This window comes from Moschus berezovskii, chromosome 27 (assembly GCF_049115385.1).
Source record: "Moschus berezovskii isolate FMDL1 chromosome 27, NW_MosBer_1.0, whole genome shotgun sequence".
NCBI classification, from domain to species: Eukaryota; Metazoa; Chordata; class Mammalia; order Artiodactyla; family Moschidae; genus Moschus; species Moschus berezovskii.
The window spans coordinates 27998229-28019439 of record NC_142486.1 but is presented as its reverse complement, the minus strand read 5'-3'; the positions used below and the strand labels follow the sequence as shown (position 1 = coordinate 28019439).

Here is a 21211-nt window from a genome sequence, read left to right as displayed (position 1 = left end):
CAATTCCCATCCTATTTTTGTATAAGTTTTCTGCTAAAACTTCTCCTGCATGTCTAGAGGATAACTTCTTCTAACAACCCCATGAAAATTACTGCAATGATGTACTAATTTAGTTTATGAGTTCATGAGAAGAGTTTGATAGGTCTTCTATGTTTATGTTTATCTTTCCCTTCCTTGAGTTTAAGTGTCTCAGCTCAAGAACCTATTTAAACTGCTAGAATATATGGGAATTCCCCGGTGGTCCAGTGGTTAGGACTTGGCGCTGTCACTGCCACAGCCCAGGTTCAGTCCCTGGTCGGGGAACTGAAATCCTGCAAGTCACAAGGCACAACCAAAAACAAAACAAAACATAACACTAACTGTGTTTTTTCAAACCATATGTGGCCCCACAGATTATGACATTGTCCCCTCAGAGAATAACATCCCCAGCCCCTACCACTGCCACCCAGTGAAGAATAACTAACCCAGGGTGACATGGCTGATGCCAATGATCCTCAACCCTCCAACAACTAGGTTGCTGGAGATCCCCAAAGAAAGCCTAAGGAGCCATCACCAAGTCTTCCTCTGGTTCCGGTGGACATCTCTTGATGACAGAAGAGTCACAGGAACACCTTTTGCATGCTGCTTTTTTTTTTTTTAATTAAATGGTACACTGAAAGTATAAAAGTTGCCTAGGTACAAACAAGTTACAGAATAATGCATACAGACACAATATGGACTACATGTGACAATTCTGTTTGGCTTCTATTTTGATGATTTTATATCATATCCAAAATGACAAGCTCCAGCACTTTTTCTTAATCTAGTCCTGCATGATTGCAATTCCTGAGGTAAACAGTGTCCACTGCCAGCATTCCTGGGTATAAACCAAATCCTCTGAGAAGAATTCAGATAGTTATATCCCCCTATACAATACAGTGGAATTCATCATTATAATCAGGTACTATAGATTTCATTTTAAAAATGGAAATGAGCCCTCTGTAATACTTCTACATTGGTAAATGTAATTTTAGCCCACCAACAGGGCCTCTCAAAAATCTTCTGACTTGTAAAGTATGATTTAAGGGGATTTAATAGTTTTCAGCATTCAGATAAAAATTCTTGGTTAATCTGTAAGGATTGAACTCCTTACACCGAAAACTTGACTAGCACCAGAAATAAAGGTTCAGACATGAAGGTTCCAAAAGCAGCACAGAATCAACACCCCAAAAAGAATGCCAATTTTGCCAGCTACAGTCCTTCCTTATCACCTTCACTATGGAAAATGTTTAAGCTAAATGTTGTCAGTGTGTAGGTGCCCATGAAGTTTAGTTCTGAACATGCCTTGTATCTTGTGCCAATCAGGTGCAGTCTACTATACTCAGTTGTTGCTTCAGTGAAGCCAGCCTAAAGACTCCACATTATAAAAATGTCAATAAATATCAAAGTGTTTTAGAGATGGCACTGTAAGAAATCGTACTACTTTTCTATCCCAGGAATAAAACATGACACTTAAGAAGGCTTTCAGAGCCCATACGAGTAAGGGTTGGCCCTTTCGTAGCTCATCTGGTAACCGCACAACTGAGGGCCACCAGGAAGTTAAACAATGCCATCTTTTAAAAGGTACTTTCTGGTATTTCTCCTAAAGCCTGTCTCTTCATGCTTATTCCACATTCTTCAAGTAATAAACTCTTTGTTTTACTTACAGCAAAATTAAAAGAATTATCCCCCACCCCCACCTTTTAATTAAATCTTCGAGGAGAAGCCAAAATTGTTTAAGAAAATAAAAAGTACATTGTTACCAAGTTTTAAAGTTCAAATTTAGATAGCAATTCAGACATTTAAACATAATTATAAATGGTTATCTGAAAAATAGCTACTTTCACACCCGCCCCCAATCAAACTTTATAGGAATTAGTTTTTCCTGGCTTCACTGTTCTTTTAAATGCGTGGTTTTTTTTAAAAAATGAATGAATTTTCCTGTAAATCCACATTATTCCAGCCTGAAAGAAATTTAATTAATGTGCTATGGTAAAGAACAGAGCAGGGAATTCCCTGGAGGTACAGTGGTTAGGACTCAGCACTTTCAGTGCCAGGGCCCAGGTTCAGTCCCCGGTCAGGGAACTAAGATTCCACAAGGCGCAAAGCACAGCCAAAAACAGAACAGAGCATATGGCTAGAAATGCTTGATTTTTTTCTTTAGAATTTATAGGGTATCAGAAAAAAAAAAAAACCCTTTCGTTTCTCACAGATTTAGGGACCTTTAAAATCATCCTAAAAACCACACATTTTCTTTCAAGTCAAATCGGGTAAACTAGATGACAGAGTTAGCTTTTATTCACAAACGCAGTAAAACATGGTTTTCCAGAATCTTCACATTTTTACAAAGTACAATAGTAGTGATGAATTCTGATAACACTGGGAGAATAAATAAGTTATTTAATACATACAAGTTTCAGATAAAAAACGCCCCAGCCGGAAGTGTCATCTCTTTACCGTGGCTGCAGTGTGCAGGCTTTCGGTATTAGCACCCCTCCCCTGCTCCTTCCGCAGGTGGTCTTCTGCAAGAGTACAAGCGAAGGTCAGTGCTCATCCCAAGTCAAAATGGGCAGTAGGCAGACTTTATACATATTTTAGGATATTACATATTTATATCATACAAGGTCTTTAGATGGCTTAGGACAATGAACAAAAATGTTGGATTTTTTTTCAACACTATTGAAGAAATCGGAAATGTTTAGTACTAGGGACTTACTATTCAAATTTTTTTTTTAAGTGCAAAGAGTACACCCTGAAGTAAATTCACAGGTAAGTGCTTACAAACTTACACTGTAGGTAAGGACTGGAATTCACAATAAAGGAATGCATTTTCAATCAGTATTTTGAGGGATGCCAAAGTTCAACTAAAAAGAAAAAAACCCACTCTTCTTCAAACAGAAATCCTCCTAGCAGCACCCTCTTGTGGCAAGAAGAAAACTTCCTACCAAACTCAGAAAACGATCCACGAAATTGTAGGAAACAGTCTTCAGCCAAAAACAAGAGGGCAAATTTTGTTTATATGTGGGGAAACTAAGCCCATGTGCCGTAACTACTGACCCGGCACACCTAGAACCTGTGCTCCACAACAAGAAGCCACCGCAATGAGAAGCCTGCGCAGCCACGAAGAGCAGCCCACACCTGCTGCAACCAGAGAGCGCCCGGAAGCAGCAGCGAGGACCCAGCACAGCCGGAAACACACAAAGAAATCTTAAAAAAAAATTGCTTTCATGATGGCATGCTTTGGACTCATTTTCAAATAAAAGTTTAATTTTAGTGTTTTATGTTTCACCTGGATTGAGTTTATGTCAATAGAGGGTATATAATCTGAAGAATAATTTTAATATCTTTGTAACTTTCTCAATGTTATCAAATAAAACATATCCTTCACACAGTAAGTTTGAGCTGAGAAAGTAAACAGGATGTTTAAATGTGTTACAGAAACCTTACACAGTCTGGGGTTAACAATTCTGCATGGTCCCTGTTGTGCCAGGAACACTTTTGACAATCAAGAAAAATAATCTGCAATATCGCTGTTCTCGCACTAGTGCATCCATCCTCCTTTCTGAGCCTCCACAGAACAGGGATCCCAGGCTTTGTTGACCTCGACTCTAATTCTCTGATGTCTCTGGCACTTGCCACAGAGAGGAGCCAAGGTAACCCAAAGACTCTTGCAACCTCTCTAGCACTCTGCCGTTCCTGCTCCCCTCCCACCACAACTAAAAATACCAGTGTTACAGGTCTGCTGTGCTAACAAGTGTTAATGCATACGCTACCCACTGGTGACAAATAGAGGAACTAGTATTATCATATATTCATGGTAAACACGTAAAATGGTAAAGCCTTTTTGGAGGGGAAATAGTATCCACTACATTTTTTAATATGCAAAATTTTGAACCAATTCTACTTCAAAGTATGCTTATAAGAGAAATATTAATGCTACCCTGCAATACTGTAAAACCAAAAAATTTAAAACATACAAAAGTACATTAGCAAAGAGTGATTAGTAGGAGTACCACAGAATACTAGGCTATACAGAAAATTAAGAATGAGGTAGAAGCAGATTTACATAAATTGATAACACATGTGAAAAAACAAAGTGCAGGACAATATGTACAGAAACAGTGCCTATAAATTTAAACAGAAATGGCTCCTGAAGGACACCCACCAAGCTGCTAACAGCGCTACCTTCTCTGAAGGTGAGGGAAATTGAGGTGTTAGGGAGAGGCAAGGAGATGAGGTTAGAGGGAATTCTACACTATATCATTGATGTTTAGAGATTTACTCTTCTTGTACTGGGTGTTTGGTTTTAAGTTCTTGCCAAATAGTAGGCAATAATGGCAGTTCCTTACCAATACTTGAAAAAGTAACTAGGAAAGCTTCTCATATTCTCTAAGTGGAAAAGTGCACAGGACGGCAATCAAGGGTGCTGACTCTGCTAAACATGACCAGCTACAGGCAGTGGGCCCCTTAGTCTTGGTTTTCTCAACTGAAAAATAAGTGATGGGAATGATTTCTTTTCCAACATCCCATCAACTCAGAATTCTAAGATATACAGAAGGATAACTCCTAGTAAAGGCAGAACTAACCTCTAAGAGATCACTTTGCCTTCAATCTTAAGAGACATAGCAAACATTTAACATGATCAATATTGCTCATGGCAATTTAGGAAAACGACAAAAGACAATTTGCACTTGCTGCTGCTGCTGCTAAGTCACTTCAGTCGTGTCCGACTCTGTGTGACCCCATAGACGGAAGGCCACCAGGCTCCTCCGTCCCTGGGATTCTCCAGGCAAGAACACTGGAGTGGGTTGCCATTTCCTTCTCCAATGTGTGAAAGTGAAAAGTGAAAGTGAAGTCACTCAGTTGTGTCCGACCCTTAGTGACCCCACGGACTGCAGCCTACCAGGCTCCTCCATCCATGGGATTTTCCAGGCAAGAGTACTGGAGTGGCTTGCCATTGCCTTCTCCGCAATTTGCACTTAGATGTTTCTTAAAAGTTTATTTCAACGGTCAAGATTTATATTTGTTCTGATAATCAGCTGCCCCACTGATGACTGTCCTTAAAAAGAGAAACCAGCTGTACCACAGCTGGAAATACTGAGCTATAAACTATTCAATTTATAGATTACTAAATTGAAGTCTTAGTGTTTTGATAAAATCAAAACAACTGAAAGTTCATTGGAAGAGTGAGTATTCTTGAAAGAAATAGGAGCCGTTCCCCTAAGAATTTATTTATGAGTAATTACAACGTTACCACAAAGAATATTTACCCCACTTCCCGCTAAAAAAGAATCCTGAAAATGCAAAGGACAACACATAAACCTGTGACTGCTCTATTTTCAGCAATCTTGACTTTTCTCAGTCTGAGAGGGAAAAAAATAGGTAACTTGATAAAAAGCTTTTTTTTCAGTATGCTCAGGATCTAAGCCGCTCCAAAGAGTACAAATCTATGGGAAAATCAAGTTTTTTAATACCTCTTTATAGAAATTATATCTAAGAATTTTGTCTAGTCTTCTCTCTGCTCCTCACAAGATTGTCTTTCCAAAAACCATTTTGTTTTTTTGATGATAAATAACATAGGCTAACTATATTAGATATAAATGGAATTAAACCATGACTCAAAATCTTAGGAAAAACTACCTCAAAGATAAAAATAGATAGGAAGAAAATACACTTGCTGAGAGCTGAGTGGTAAGTCTCAGACAATTCATACCCATCTGCTGTATTCCACTAGGTTGTCTGCCAAGATCTGGGTTTGCAGGCTGGAGTGAAGACCCCTTCAGAAATGTATTTTGGTTGTCATCCTTAGTTCCATGCAAGAAATGAGCTAAAATCCCATATAAAAGAGGTCTATAGCAGAAAGAAAATAAAAATCAATTAAATGTGCATAAACAGGAAAAACTTTAAAATATCTATTCTGTAAAAAGTAGTCTCTGACACCAAAATAGCCAAATAATTCACTAGGCTTAAAAGAGTTGCATGGTTATTACCCAAATTGCAAACTATTCATGCTTTTTGAAATTTAAGTGTACAATTATGACTCTACAATTTTAAAATCCATAGGAAACATGTTAACAAGTTAAACCTCATCTAAACTGAAATACAAATTCAATCAATGCACAGGAATCAGCTTTTTTTTTTCTTTTTTAACTCCAAGTCCAGTATAAGATTTCCCAGGACCTAACACTGCCTGATACAATACACACTTATTGGATTCATAAATTCTTGTTTGGGTTCAAATCCTGGCCCTGCCACTTCACAAGATTCAAGATTCAGCAAGATTTTTAATATCCCCAGCCTCATAAATGTTTCTTCCTCTATAAATGAGGATAAGTATAGTCTCTACCTCATAGGGCAGTCATGGACCAAATGCGTCAAAAAATGTCGTGTTTAGAACTGTGCCTGGCATGTATTAAATGGTATATAAATGTAAGCCATATAGGTGCAAGATAAGAACTAAAATTTTAAAAACTACAGTTTACAAAACATTCTTTCCTCTCTTTATTTTATCTTCATCTTGTGATGTCATAATCATCATCTCCAATTTATAAATGAGAAAATCACAGCTCATAGAGGATTTGCGAAAGGGCTGCTTGGATAGTAAGCAAACTTGACACTTGAACCCCAAGTCCCATATTTTTTCCCTTAGCATATGCTGCCTGATGCCCCTGCACCAATGGAAGCTGCTCTGATGACAATAAAGGGAGGTTTTCTCTTGTTTCCAATCTCACAGCTAGAAAACATCAATTTAATGGATTGTCTTTTTGAGATTTTTATCTACTTACTAGCAGGTGTGATCGGAGAAGGCAATGGCAGCCCACTCCAGTACTCTTGCCTGGAAAATCCCATGGGCAGAGGAACCTGGTAGGCTGCAGTCCATGGGGTTGCTAAGAGTCGGACACGACCCAGCGACTTGACTTTCACTTTTCACTTCCATGCATTGGAGAAGGAAATGGCAACCCACTCCAGTGTCGTTGCCTGGAGAATCCCAGGGACGGGGGAGCCTGGTGGGCTGCCGTCTACGGGGTCACAAAGAGTCGGACGCGACTGAAGCAACTTAGCAGCAGCAGCAGCAGGTGTGATAGTTTAAAGTATGATATCCTTTCCATTCAAAAGGTGGAGTCTTATTGTCCTGAGTGTGAGCTGAACTCACTTTTTCAAGAACTAAGTAAGGCACTGAGTGACAGCACTTGCAGCTTCAGAGACTAGGTCATCAACAGCATTGTGGCATCCTCCCTGCCTTCTCTCTTGGTCACTCTGAGGAAGTCAGCTGCCACTCAAGCTGTCCTATGGAAAGGTATATGCTGTGAAGAACTGAGGCCTCCAACAAACAGCCATGTGAGTGAGCCACATGGAAATGGATCCTCCAGTCCCAGCCAGGACTTGAGATGGCTGGCCCCCCACCCCATCACCAGCCAATATCTTAACTGCAACCTCACAACTGAGGCTGAGCCAGGCCATAGAAATCACTCTCAGATTCCTCACCACAGATAATAAATGTCTGCTATTTTAAACAACCAAATTCTGGGGTAATCCATTATATAGCCACAAATAACTAATTGCACACAAAAGCAATGTTTCCATTCCACAAGGAAACCAAGAGAATGGGTTTCTCTGTTTAATAAGATGCCTCAGCTCTTATAAAAGCCGTATCCAGGAATATAAAATAGGTTTCATGGTCAACTTTAAACCATTGTTACCCCAAATGTTAACTGATCAAAGGAGATTTTTAAATTAAAAAAAAAAAAATTCTATTTGCCAAATTTACAATAAAATCTATTTAAGATTTAAAATTTTTAAGATTTAGATATTTTTAAATGTTATGAGAAAACACGTAACCAGCTCATTTAACCTGCAACTTCATCAATATCAGGTTTCTTTTTTAAAAATCCTGAGTTAAAAACAGTGATAATTGTTTTCAAAGTACAGCTTCACAATGCCTTATTTGCAATTTTGAAAAACAGAAACTCTAAAAACTAATTTTCTTCATAAATTTGGCACAAACTCACTTAGTGTTAGGGCTTGACCTAATATAAGGTTATTAAATACCTTACCCTACATATTGTGAAATTTTTTTAACTTTCACTGAAAAATATTAATGTGAACATTGAGTGCTACTTCAGAGTTCCACTGGCACCCACACCTAATGCCTGGTATATGGACTTTATTACTTTTTAAAATCTAAAATCTTTTCAGTGGAAATGCTTAAAGCAGTAAGTGTCCTTCAGAAAGCAAACTGTTGGCAGCATGACACGAGTCAGAAAAGAACATGACGGGAGAGAAATGGGAAAGAGGCCTCCTGAACTGCACAGTGCAGGGCATAAGGACAGACAGACACAACTGCACAGGCAGAATTGATGAAACTCGCAAAGTGACTGGTGAAGAAATGAGAACGAGCCAGAAGTACAGGTGAGCTCTGGGATGAGGACCTGAATGGCTCTATGAGGAAGCTACTGGGGGGTGAGGGGCGTTGAAGAGATGAAAATAATGGACTTGATTTTTTGACACACCAAGTTTGAAATACCAGCAGAAATGTGTGCCCGCAATTCATGAGATCTGTCAGATTTAAGGCACAGAGTCACCAGTGTGGAGGGATCACTAAGGACTCAAGAATACTTAGAAAGAAAAGTGGGCAGAGGGGCAAGAAGAAAAGAAAGTTAAGGACAAATCTTGGGGGAGAGTGCCCACAATTTAAAGGAACCTTTCTAAAGGAGTCAGTGAAGAAACTGAGATGACCATGAGGGAGATAGAAAACCCAAGACAGTAAAGGGTCATAATAGACAAGTGACAAGAAGTGTTTTAAGGAAGAGCTGTTAATATTACAAAACACTGCAGAAATTCAAGTAAAACTGAGCTTCTCAAATTGGAAATAGGTATATTCCAACTCTCAGTGCTGGGGGCTTGATACAAAGTAGAGGTTAAAGGTAGCCTATGATCCCAGAACATTCATTTTACACAAAGACTGGAGGGAGAGTTCAACTTAATTGGCTTGTCATTTTAAACCTTTTTATGGTAAAACAATTACATCATGAAGTAGAATGAAAACATTCAATAAACTTTTAGAATGAGAAACATAAGATTTCAAAGAAATTTCTTGCTAGGGAAAGGCTACTTTGAGTTATGCTACAGTTTTCCTAGGTATAATTTTTTCTGCCAGAAAAAGTTTATGAAACATTAAAGTAGAAAAAGAACTAAGAAACTATTAGACAGTGGTCACTCTTTTTCAAGAGCACAGTTTCAGTATAAATGATGAGGAGAGAACTTCAAATGTAGAGAAGGCAAAACATTTCAGTATAAATGATGAGGAGAAAATTTTAAATGTAGAGAAGGCAGAAAAATGTAGATAAGAAAATGAAAATGGAGGGTTGATTTTCACTAACTTCAGTGGTAAAAATAGGTTTTTGGGGGAATGGGGAGAATTGAGTACACTCCTAAGCTGAAGTAAAGGAAGCAGAGGAGGAAGATTAAATGAGGCAGAAAACAATTGACAGAGCAAAGCCTCAGATGAAAAACAAAAGGATGGATCAAGAAGCCGAGACATGACCCTTAGAATGAAGCAGGGGTACTTCATCCTCTGAAACCACAGGCATCTTAGCACTTACTGCTGTAACCTTGGATGTGGTACAGTGCCAGACACACACTGGACCCAAATAAATAGCTGATGAATTAAAATGAAACAAAACTACCACTATACAATTATGACCCCAATACAATAGTATCTGAAAACTTATTTTTTTAAAAAAACTTCTTACATTGTATTATCCTTTGATCCTTCAAATGCATTTAGTTCATGGATGAGAAACTGTCTGTCCAGTGGAACTACAGGTTGACCAGATTCTGGGTGGAAAATCACAAAACACTGAGGCTTTATTAATCTAAAAAAGTAAATAGGATTTTGATAAAAACCACACTTATGAGGTATAGACATTTTTCAGATTTTAGAAGAATGATGATGGCACATACCAAGACAGATGCAACTTTGATTTTATGACTTTCAAAATACCTACTTGATTAAATGGCTATCTTTAATATAAATTCAGTTTTAAAATCCCCCAATTTTGAGTTGGGAAATTATTGTCTCTATATACTAGGCTTGAGAAGTCCTATTTTCTAAGAAGCCTACAAATTAAATACATGATAGCACTGATATCCATTTGTTGGCAATAAATCTAAAAGTAAAATGAACACTAAATATGAAGTGCTGGCAAGGATTCAGGGCAACTGGGAGAACTTTGCTGGCAGGAGAACAACATGGTGCATTCACTTACAAAGGTAAGCAGATACTTACCATATACAACCCAGCAATGACACTCTTAGCTCATTACCCAAGAAAAGTGAAAACAATGTTCAGACAATCCTCGTAAGTGAATGTTTATGGCAGCTGCATTCATAATTGCCAAAAGCTAGAAACAACCCGAATGTCCATCAACTGGTAACAGATAAATCAACACAGCCATACAATGGAATGCTATTAAGGGGGGAAATAACAGCATAGTCTCAAATGCGTTATGCTGAGTGAAAGGAAGCAGACTCAAAATGCTATATCCTGTACGGTTTCACTCATATGACATTCTGGAAAAGGCGAATGACCAGGTACAGAAAATAACAGATCAGAGGTTGACAGGAGTTGAGAGCAGGCAAAGAAGTTATCTACAAAAGGGCACAAGGAATTTCTTTGAGGTGATAGAAATGTTCTATATTGTGATTGTGGCGGTAGCCACACAACTGAATGAATTTGGCAAAATCCACATAACCACATACTAAAAATGGTAAAGTATCTTCATGCTAAGTACATCTCAGTTTTTTAAAAGTCAAGACTCTGTAGAAACTTGACTACTGTCTCTGTATTTCATTCTAGGTAAGCACAAGTCCAATACATCTAATTGATGATATTTTCCCATTCTTCTTTTCTGCGTGACATATTATACAGCCACCTATAAGAAACTGAGGAAAGTGAAGATACTGACACTGATGATCCTTAATCCAATAAAAATTATCAGTCTTTATTCAGTTAAGGTATATGCGTAACATTAAGTAAAAGACCTAGAATATTAACAAAACATCTATCCAATGGAAAGTTCCAGCATCACAATAAGGAATTCATTCTCTCTTTCAATATCTACTTCATGATCTCTGTTCTTTAATGAGGCATATCTCCAAGGTACCAAATAGTCTTAAAGCATATGTTAAATGTTGGACAAGGAAATCAAGTAATGTACATGCAGGGTGCTTTGATCGTCCTCCCAACCTCATTTCCCCCAGCCTAGGGGCAATACCAGTCCTGACTATTGTCCCTATTCTTCTAGTTCTTTTGCTTTCTTAAGAAATAAAATTTAACAGATAAATTTTGCTTTAATTGTTGACCCCCTTCCCCCAATACCATTTCTTTCCCTCTCATCACTAGAATGAGCTTGCAGTTTATCTTCCTAATCGTTGTCTTTCATTTTTAAATTTTAGTTGATTCACAATATTATTTTAGTGTGAGGTGTACAACTTAGTGATTTGAAATTTCTATAGATTATCTAGTCCTTTTTAAATATAACGCCTTTACATACATCTGAATACATGCCTAATCAATACATGGGAGCAATATTTTGAGGCTTTATCTTCAATGTTTTATATTTTTTAACAAATAATATATATTAAGTCTCTGTGTATTTTTAAACCATATACATAGGAAAAAGACTGACAGCACATAGAGCAAAATGCAAATAACTGTTTATTCTCAGAATCAGAAATTATGATTTTCAAAGTATGCACCTAGGTTAAGTGTTTAGTCATTTTCTCCTGCAGTCCAATAAACATCATGAGAACCTGTTCAAGCTGTGATATGAAAAAAGCCCATGGGATTTTTATGTCCCAGTCATGTCCCAGATGACACTGTTTGGTGATGGAATTAGATTTCTAGGCTAAACACTTTCTGAGAAATGGGGGAAGGGAAAAGGCAGATTTCACCTCAGGTGATTAACAATAAATAACCTCTTACCTGCTATGAGGACCGACGCTGTATACTTGTATTTGTTGAATTCCAAATACTCCCGAATTAGCTCATTAATTAGAAAGTTTTCATGAGACAATGATGGCCGAGGTTCACTTTCATCATCAAGGGCATTGAAAACTTCTGCACGAATCCTTGCTTTTAAATGCCCTAATACTCCTCTTTTTTCCAAGGTGTCCTTTAAAACTGTTTAATATAAAGTATTAATGTTTCAGTTATAGAATAAGTTTTTGTCATTCTTAGGCAAACTTTATTTATTAATATAAATTTATTTATTATAATTGGTGGCTAATTACTTTACAATATTGTATTGGTTTTGCCATACATTGACATGAATCCGCCACAGGTGTACATGTGTTCCCCATCCTGAACCCCCCTCCCACCACCCTCCCCATACCATCCCTCTGGGTCATCCCAGTGCAACAGCCCCAAGCATCCTGTATCATACATCAAACCTGGACTGGCTATTCGTTTTAGGCAAACTTTAAAACAAAATGTTTAAAATATTACATCCTTTCAATCTATACGACAAACTGAACAATCATCACATTGGCTACCACAAACCATATCTGCAATAAAAAAGTTTCCAAATTGCAATGATTTACTACTTTAATTTAGTTAACCAAATGTAAGTTTATCCTTCCAACAGTGTCACTGTAAGAGGCTACAGACTGATACACAAGCTTTCAGTTCAGTTCAGTCGCTCAGTCGTGTCCGACTCTTTGCGACCCCATGAATCACAGCACGCCAGGCCTCCCTGTCCAACACCAACTCCCGGAGTTCACTCAAACTCATGTCCATCGAGTCGGTGATGCCATCCAGCCATCTCATTCTCTGTCATCTCCTTCTCCTCCTGCCCCCAATCCCTCCCAGCATCAGTCTTTTCCAGTGAGTCAACTCTTCGCATGAGGTGGCCAAAAAGAGAAAAAGTGGGAAAGAATTATACTCAGCTTACTAGGACCTGAACTTGTCTCCCAGTGTCTCATATCTTTTCAAGAGTAGTTGTCACTGCAGACAGGTTCTTTTGTTGTTTATTTGCTAAGTTGTGTCCGACTCTTTTGCGACCCCACGGACTATAGCCTGCCAGGCTCCTCTGTCCATGGAAATTCCCTGGCAAGGATACTGGAGTGGGTTGCCAGTTCCTTCTCCAGAAGATCTTCCCAAGCCAGGGATGGAACCCACCTCTCCTGCATTGCAGGGGAATTCTCTACCCTTGAGCCACCTGGAAAGCCCAAGAGACAGGTTCAATCTGTCACTAAAAACCTCTGGTCTAGAAAGTATATGATTGAAAATAACAAGTACACTCCAAAAAGGAAGGATTATGTTGTGTCTTTTGTACAAAAAACTGATACCTGGAACCCTTGGGAAATGGCGCATTCTGAACAAAAGAGTTGGGCTTTTGTCCTGGGGTTTTGTTTGTTTTTTAAAGATAACTAAGAGTTAACTCCTTAAAACTGTAAGATTTGGGGCTTCCTTGTGGCTCAGTGGTGAAGAATTTGTCTGCCAATGCAGAAGACATGGGTTCCATCCCTGATCTAGGAAGATCCCATAAGCCGCAGAGCAACTAAACCTGTGTGCCACAGCTACTGAGCCTGTAAGCCCAGCAGCCACAACTAGTGTGCCCACATGCCAAAACTACTGAAGCCTGCAAGCCCTAGAGCCTGTGCTTCCACAAGAGAAGCCACCGCAGTGAGAAGCCTGTGCACCACATCTAGAGAGCAGCCCTCCTCTCACCACAACTAGAGAAAAGCCCCTGCGGCAACAGACTCAGCACAGCCAAAAATGAATAATAAATCTTAAAAAAAAGTAACATTTTAAAATTGAAGCCTAGTTAGAAATCTAACATGTAGCCTTATCAATGACATCTTAAGGAATCTGGGATATATATGCTGAATGTAACCTAACATCTTGATGAGCAAGGGTCACTATGACAAATATCCACAGTTATGATAATGAGATTTTAGCTATAAATAATAACATGGATAGGGCTGAATTGGCATCATCCCTTACAGTTGTCTAGAGACTTTTTTCCCCTATGTGGTCCCAAACAGCTAAATCACAACTCCAGAGAAGCAACACATTTCACCCACAGTGCCTAGAACAGAGCACAATAAATGCTGCCTAAAGGCTTTGTAATATTGTGATGTATACCTGCGCTCAGTCGCTCAACCGTGTCCGACTCTCTGCAACTCTCCAGACTGAGAGGCTCCTCTATGCATGGGATTTCCCAGGCAAGAATACTACAGTGGTTTGCCATTTCCTTCTCCAGGGGATCTTCCTCACCCAGGGACTGAACCAGAATCTCCTGCATTGGCAGGTAGGCTCTTTACCACTGAGTCACCAGGGAAACCACGTGCTGTATACTACTGGTGTAATAAATGTAGTTTAATACTGAATTGTGCTATAAATAAGTACACAACAATGACAATTTGTAAAGGGAGCCCAGGGACTGTATTCATGTAGGCACCAACATGAAACTTTTTTTAAGCTTTGATAAACAACAAAACTCTGGGTCATACAATTAAAAGGATAAATCTAGACTAGACTTTAACCTTCCTTGCTCTTTACATTTTGGAGAAGGCAATAGCAAGCCATTCCAGTACTCTTGCCTAGAAAATCGCATGGACGGAGGAGCCTGGTGGGCTGCAGTCCATGGGGTCGCTACTAGTCAGACACGACTGAGCGACTTCACTTTCACACATTGGAGAAGGAAATGACAACCCACTCCAGTGTTCTTGCCTGGAGAATCCCAGGGACAGCGGAGCCTGGTCGGCTGTCGTCTATGGGGTCGCACAGAGTCAGACACGACTGAAGCGACTTAGCAGCAGCAGCAGCAGCTCTTTACATTTAGATCATCTCGTCAACCTTTTTTGCAGGTAGGTTACAAGTAGTTATCACCCAATCAGACTGTGAAACAGGCCCATGAAGGGAAGGGGAGGTACAGCTTTATTATGTTGGAATCATTACTAAACCCCCATTCTCTAATTCCATCTTTGGAAATTAAATAGAGATTCCCCGCTATACACATCCAATTACTCTGTATATGCATACAGTGTAGCCTCAAATTCAGCAGAGAAATGAGAATTAAGAAGCTGGACTTCCCTGGTGGTCCAGTGGTTAAGAGTCTGCCTGCCAACACAGAAAACACAGGTTTGATCCCTGGTCCAGGAATATTCCACATGCCACGTGGCAACTAAGCCCATGTGCCACAACTACTGAGTCTGTTCTAGAGTCCATGCTCTGCAACGAGAAGCCTCCGAAAGGAGAAGCCAGCACACCACAACTAGACAGTAGCCCACACACGCTCACTGCAACTTGAGAAAGCTCGCACACAGCAGTGAAGACCCAGAGCAGCCCTAAACAAAAATAACCAGAAAAAGAATTTGGAGTTAGGAACCTTGCATGTCATCACTACCTCAGGGCTATATCACTCACTCTTGCCTCACTTGCCCTCTCCGACATGAGCTCTGTGTCTCTGAGGCAGAACCAAGTAAGGCAGGAAAATGTGAAGTGAAAGTGCTTTAAAAAGGTGAAAGCCAAACTAATATAAATGATTGGCAAACATTTTCATTGGATTTCTCTTGAACACTAGGCACATTCAGAGCTGAGGAATGCAGAAAACACCTAAAGGGCTCCCGATATCTGATATCTGTGGAATACGTCCCTAATCTCCATGTCATTCTGACTTTCACTCTATTATCATGTTTATTAAAACACTGCACCATGACAATTTCTTCAGATAGAGCTTCTTAACCTGGTTTATATCCTCAGAGTGAAAGTGGTGAAAGTCACTCAGTCATGTAGAACTCTTTGCTACCCCATGGACTAAACGATCTTTTACCAAAATTGTAAAATATTAAACAATAGGAAACACGGTGTGCTGTGTGCCAAGTCACTTCAGTCATATTGGACTCTCTGCAACCCTATGAACCGTTGCCTGCCAAGCTCCTTTCTCCATGGCATTTTCCAGGCAAGAACACTGGAGTGGATTGCCATGCCCTCCTCCAGGGGATCTTCCTGACCCAGGGATTAAACCTGAGTCTTTTTCCTTAATTGGCAGCAGGTTCTTTACTAGTTGTAAATCCTCGGAAGCAGCATGCAACATTACAGGTGATGTGTGCTTCCTGGGGAGAGGGTACACCAACTCACGTTGAGTCTGTCCTTGTGGATAGAGGTACGCCATTTTTTTTTTTTTTTTGGCCCCACTGTGTGATCTTAGTTTCCTGACCAGGAATGGAAACTGTGCCGGCTGCACTGTGTGTGGGGCGGGGGAGCGGGTGTGTCTTAACCACTGCACCAGGAAAGTCCTAAAGGTATGCCTTTTTAATGACTGTTCACCAGCCCGAAGCCACAAATATACATGTATATCAATAGTTATACATATTGAATCATATTCTCAGATCATTTTCTCCAACAAATCTCTAGGAATCTCTGATTTAGAGCCTAAATTTCCCGAAAACTGGAACTGGTCTTATTGCATATGCAGACCTGGTGCAGCATCTCCCAAGTTCTCACTCTGCCTTTTTCTAGCTCAATTACTTCGGGTGAGTTGTTTCACCTCTCAGCGCCTCAATTTCCTAATCTCTGAAATGGGCATAAAAGATTGATATACGGAATCAATTAGACAACACAGGAGCTGGGTAGTGCCTGACAGAAGGCTCGATCACTAATAACCATAATTACTATTACTTGTCTGGACATTTCCGTCAAAACTAACGGTATACAAATGTTCTCGGCTTCAAAGACTCGACTCTGTGGAAGTTTTCTTAAAAACACAGGAGAGTATGGTCAGGCCAGACACCTTTCTACCTTTTTCCCCATGGAAAATGGTGACCCACCTCGCGGGTGGTTGTACGGATTCAGGGAGATAGCCAAGAAAATGGTTTGTGTTTGGGCCAAACACTAACAGGCGTTGTTTCGGTATTGCCGTCATCAGTCCGGAGGGAAAGGCCAGGTCCAAGGCCTCGCCCCAGGCAGGGTCCAGAAAGATTAGCCTGAGCCCCAAGGTGCAGGACTTCAGACCTCTCAGGTACCCGCGGATCCCCGGGCTCCTCCTCCAGTTCAAAGCCGGTTTAAAAACAGCCCCCATGCAACCACATCCCTACCCCCAGGGCCCCGAGATGCAGCCGCCACACCCGCCGGACGCTCCGCAGGCCCTGACGCCGCAGAACGACCCTGGGACAGGTTGACTTTAGTGTTCCGCGGGCCCTCCTTTCGTCCCATCCTTTTCACAGACTGAAGGCCGACGCATTTCACCAGATAGATCTCCCGGTCGCACTCACCGGCCTTCAGCTCGGCGACAGTCGCCATTTTTCAACGGCCGCCAGGGGAGCGCCTCGGCTGTGCGCACGCGCAGTTCCTTCCCGCTGCGCGCCGTGGTCTGTAGCCAATAGAGGCGCCGCTCTAGCCGTGCCTAGTCCCGCCTCTCTCCACTTACGATCTCCGTGGTTGGATGGGTGGTGAGGAAGGTCCAGAGAGACACCACCAATCAGCGAGGCGGGAGCTCTAGGCGGGTGCTGAGGGAGTAGGAAGGGGAAGTTGGAGTTGAGGCAGGTAGAAACCGGTACTACGAACACTGCTGCACCCTATGGTAAAATAGGCTACATTACCGACTCGACATCTGCCCTCTGCTCATCTCTGCAGCCGCAAGCACTAGTTGTTAATAGTTCAGTTCAGTCGCTCAGGCGTGTCTGACTCTTTGCGACCCCATGAATGCCAGGCCTCCCTGTCCATCGCCAAATCCCGGAGTTTACCCGAACTCATGTCCATCGAGTCGGTGATGCCCTCCAACCAACCATCTCATCCTCTGTCGTCCCCTTCTCCTCCTGCCCCCAATCCCTCCCAGCATCAGGGTCTTTTCCAATGAGTCAACTCTTTGCATGAAGTGGCCAAAGAATTGGAGTTTCAGCTTCAGCATCAGTCCTTCCAATGAACACCCAGGACTGATCTCCTTTAGATGGGACTGGTTGGATCTCCTTGCAGTCCAAGGGACTCTCAAGAGTCTTCTCCAGCACCACAGTTCAAAAGCATCAATTCTTCGGCGATCAGCTTTCTTCAGAGTCCAACTCTCACATCCATACATGACCACGGAAAAAACCATAGCCTTGGTTAGATGGACCTTTGTTGGCAAAGTAATGTCTCTGGTTTTTAATATGCTATCTAGGCTGGTCATAACTTTCCTTCCAAGGAGTAAGCGTCTTTTAATTTCCTGGCTGCAATCACCATCTGCAGTGATTTTTTTGGAGCCCCCAAAAATAAAGTCTGACACTGTTTCCACTGTTTCCTCATCTATTTGCCATGAAGTGATGGGACCAGATGCCATGATCTCAGTTTTCTGAATGTTGAGCTTTAAGCCAACTTTTTTCACTCTCCTCTTTCACTTTCATCAAGAGGCTTTTTAGTTCCTCTTCACTTTCTGCCATAAGGATGGTGTCATCTGCATACCTGAGGTTATTGATATTTCTCCCAGCAATCTTGATTCCAGCTTGTGCTTCTTCCAGCCCAGCGTTTCTCATGATGTACTCTGCATATAAGTTAAATAAGTAGGGTGACAATATACAGCCTTGACGTACTCCTTTTCCTATTTGGAACCAGTCTGTTGTTCCATGTCCAGTTCTAACTGTTGCTTCCTGACCTGCATATAGGTTTCTTAAGAGGCAGGTCAGGTGGTCTGGTATTCGTGTATTAAACTTTAGCATATGTGGGAATCACTGGGAAATTTTCTTAAAACAGATTGCTGGACCCCATCCCTGGAGTTTCTGATTGGATAAATCTGGAGAGAGATCCAAGAACTGCATTTCTGACAGGCTTCTCGATGCTGTTGTTGCTGCTCGTCTTGGGGATCATACGTTGAGAACCACTGTATTAAGGACTTACAATGCTCCTGACATTCTTCTAAGCTTTTTACATGCATTGACATTGATTTCTCTTATGAGTACTCCACAAAAGAGTGAAGTGAAGGTCGGTCAGTCGTGTCAGACCCTTTGTGACCCCATTGACTATACAGTCTATGGAATTCTCCAGGCCAGAATACTGGAGTGGGTAGCCTTTCCCTTCTCCAGGGAATCTTCCCAACCCAGGGATGGAACCTAGCTCTCCTGCATTGCAGGTAGATTCTTTACCATCTGAGCCACCAGGGAAGCCCAAGAATACTGGAGTTGGTAGCCTATCCCTTCTTCAGCAGATCTTCCCAACCCAGGAATCAAACCGGGGTCTCCTGCATTGCAGGCAGATTCTTTACCTACTGAGCTGTCAGGAAACTGTTTAAAGACTGAAGAGGCATAACCAAGATCACCAGCAAATGGTGGAGAGGCCTCTTGCTCTTTAATACCTGTTCTCCCCACTGGCGCTTAATACTGGACAGTGCACATAAGGATTCCAAGAACTAGTTGTGAAGATGATTGATGATAAATAAGCTCCAGCATTCCAAGGAAACGAAAAAAAAAAGAAAAAAGAAAGAAAGAAACATGGACATAATGTACCCAAAACTGAGTGTGAGGTTCTATGATTCCAGTTATATAGCCAGGAAGATCAACATTTATGACCTAGAAGAGTGCCCCTTAATCACTAGTCTTAACCCAGCAATAGATTTTGAAATCTATTAGTATAATCTAATGAACATATTTTCAATGAAATGGAATTGGGATGACTAGAAGGCATAGACATATTGTTTTTGAAACTTTTGTTTCGGGTCTATTTTGTGTTCTGGTTCCTGCTGTTATTTCTTGAAGTGGGTGGCAGGCAGAAAAAGCTTGACACTTATTGCAACCTAGAGGAATCCTGTTCCATACTCGATTCATTTTGACATCATGGGACATAGATATGTTCTGTAACCTTAGAAAGGTCCTATTGGGTCACACTTTCCTATTCTCTAATACCCACAGTGCCTGAAATCCTAGCAAGCACCTGAAGAGATTTATAAAGATTAACTAACTCCAAAGGTAGAATGTTTGAGCTCTTCAGAGAAACATATTTGTGACTATACTAATGAGAACTCAGAGAGAGAGGCAAATGATAGTGATTAATAGTAGTAATCTTTAATAACTATTAACATGCATTGCCACTCTGTGGCAGGCACTTCTCGAAGAGCTTTAAGTTCTCACCAACAGCCCTATGAGAGAGATACTCATGGAGCAATTATCTAAAGTAAAATTTCATTTAAAAATGTAAGGATATTGGGTAATACGCTGTGTTGATAAGGATGTGGGGAAACAAGTATTGCCATACCTAGCTTGCAGGCAAGTAAACTGGCCCCACCTTCTCGGAAGTCTTTTGGGCAATACATAATCAAACTTTCACATTCTTTGACCCTTCAATTCTAGTTCTAAGAGTATATCTTACAGTTATACCTGATTACAAAGGATATTTGTATAAGAATATTCATTGTCACACTGTTTGCAGTAGATAAACATCTCTATACACCTATGGAAATGGCTGAAATAAAAACAACTAACAATGATAATACCAAATGCTGATGAGTTTGCATATACTGCTGGTAGAAGAACAAAGTGGTATAGTGACTTTGGAAATCAGTTTGGCAACTACTTATTAGGCCAAACATCACTTTGCTCTTACCATACAGCCCAGTAGTCCCAATCCTAGATGCTTACTCAAAAGATTAAAATTTCGTAAGCTGGAATCAAGATTGCTGGAAGAAATATCAGTCACCTCAGATGTGCAAATGATACCGACCAAATGGCAGAAAGCAAAAAGAAATTAAAGAGCCTCTTGATGAAGATGAAAGAGGAGAGTGAAAAAGCTGGCTTAAAGCTCAACATTCAGAAAACTAAATTCATGGCATCCAGTCCCATCATTTCATGGCAAATATGGGGAAAAAACAGAAACAGTGTTGGGCTCCTAAATCACTGCAGTTGGGGACTGTAACCATGAAATTAAAAGACACTTGATTCTTGGGAGAAAAGCTATAACAAACCTAGCCAGAGTTTTAAAAAGCAGAGACATTACTTTGCTGACAAAGGTCTGTATAGTCAAAACTATGGTTTTTCCAGTAATCATGTATGGATGTGAGAGTTGGACCACCAAGAAGGCTGAGCACCAAAAATTGAGCCTTTTGAACTGTAGTGTTGGAAAAGACTCTTGAGAGTCTCTTGGACAACAGGGAGATCCAACCAGTCAGTCCGAAAGGAAATCAACCCTGAATATTCATTGGAAGGACTGATGCTGAAGCTGAAGCTC

General features: G+C 40.6%; 1 protein-coding gene and 1 non-coding gene across 3 annotated transcripts; one reads left to right on the top strand and one right to left on the bottom strand.

The window, feature by feature from the left end:
• The first annotated feature begins 231 nt into the window (after nt 1-231).
• Nucleotides 232-303, top strand: TRNAD-GUC (transfer RNA aspartic acid (anticodon GUC)). The gene has a single exon. It is a non-coding gene; the product is annotated as a tRNA-Asp (tRNA).
• A 1990-nt stretch (nt 304-2293) lies between these two features.
• Nucleotides 2294-17384, bottom strand: CEP20 (centrosomal protein 20). Of its 2 annotated transcripts, XM_055409553.2 has the most exons (5): nt 17299-17384; nt 12005-12202; nt 9771-9855; nt 5732-5868; nt 2294-2540 (listed from the first exon to the last, which is right to left on the bottom strand). In XM_055409553.2, exons 1-5 carry the CDS (start codon nt 17324-17326, stop codon nt 2464-2466), a joined length of 525 nt encoding a protein of 174 aa, XP_055265528.1. In that variant the 5' UTR covers nt 17327-17384; the 3' UTR covers nt 2294-2463. The 2 variants fall into 2 exon arrangements, with proteins under 2 accessions (XP_055265528.1, XP_088689030.1); XM_088832904.1 differs by lacking the exons at nt 5732-5868; nt 9771-9855.
• Nucleotides 17385-21211: the final 3827 nt, after the last annotated feature.

What these genes read in the sequence shown, in the direction of transcription:
- CEP20 (XM_055409553.2), bottom strand. Translation starts at nt 17,326, where the DNA reads ATGGCGACTGTCGCCGAGCTGAAGGCCG. An exon ending in AGCGTCGGTCCTCATAGCAG is followed by an intron (nt 9,856 to 12,004) that starts GTAAGAGGTTAT and finishes TTTTCCACCCAG; the next exon opens with AATCTGGTCAACCTGTAGTT. An exon ending in TAGTGGAATACAGCAGATGG is followed by an intron (nt 2,541 to 5,731) that starts GTATGAATTGTC and finishes GTACTCTTGCAG; the next exon opens with AAGACCACCTGCGGAAGGAG.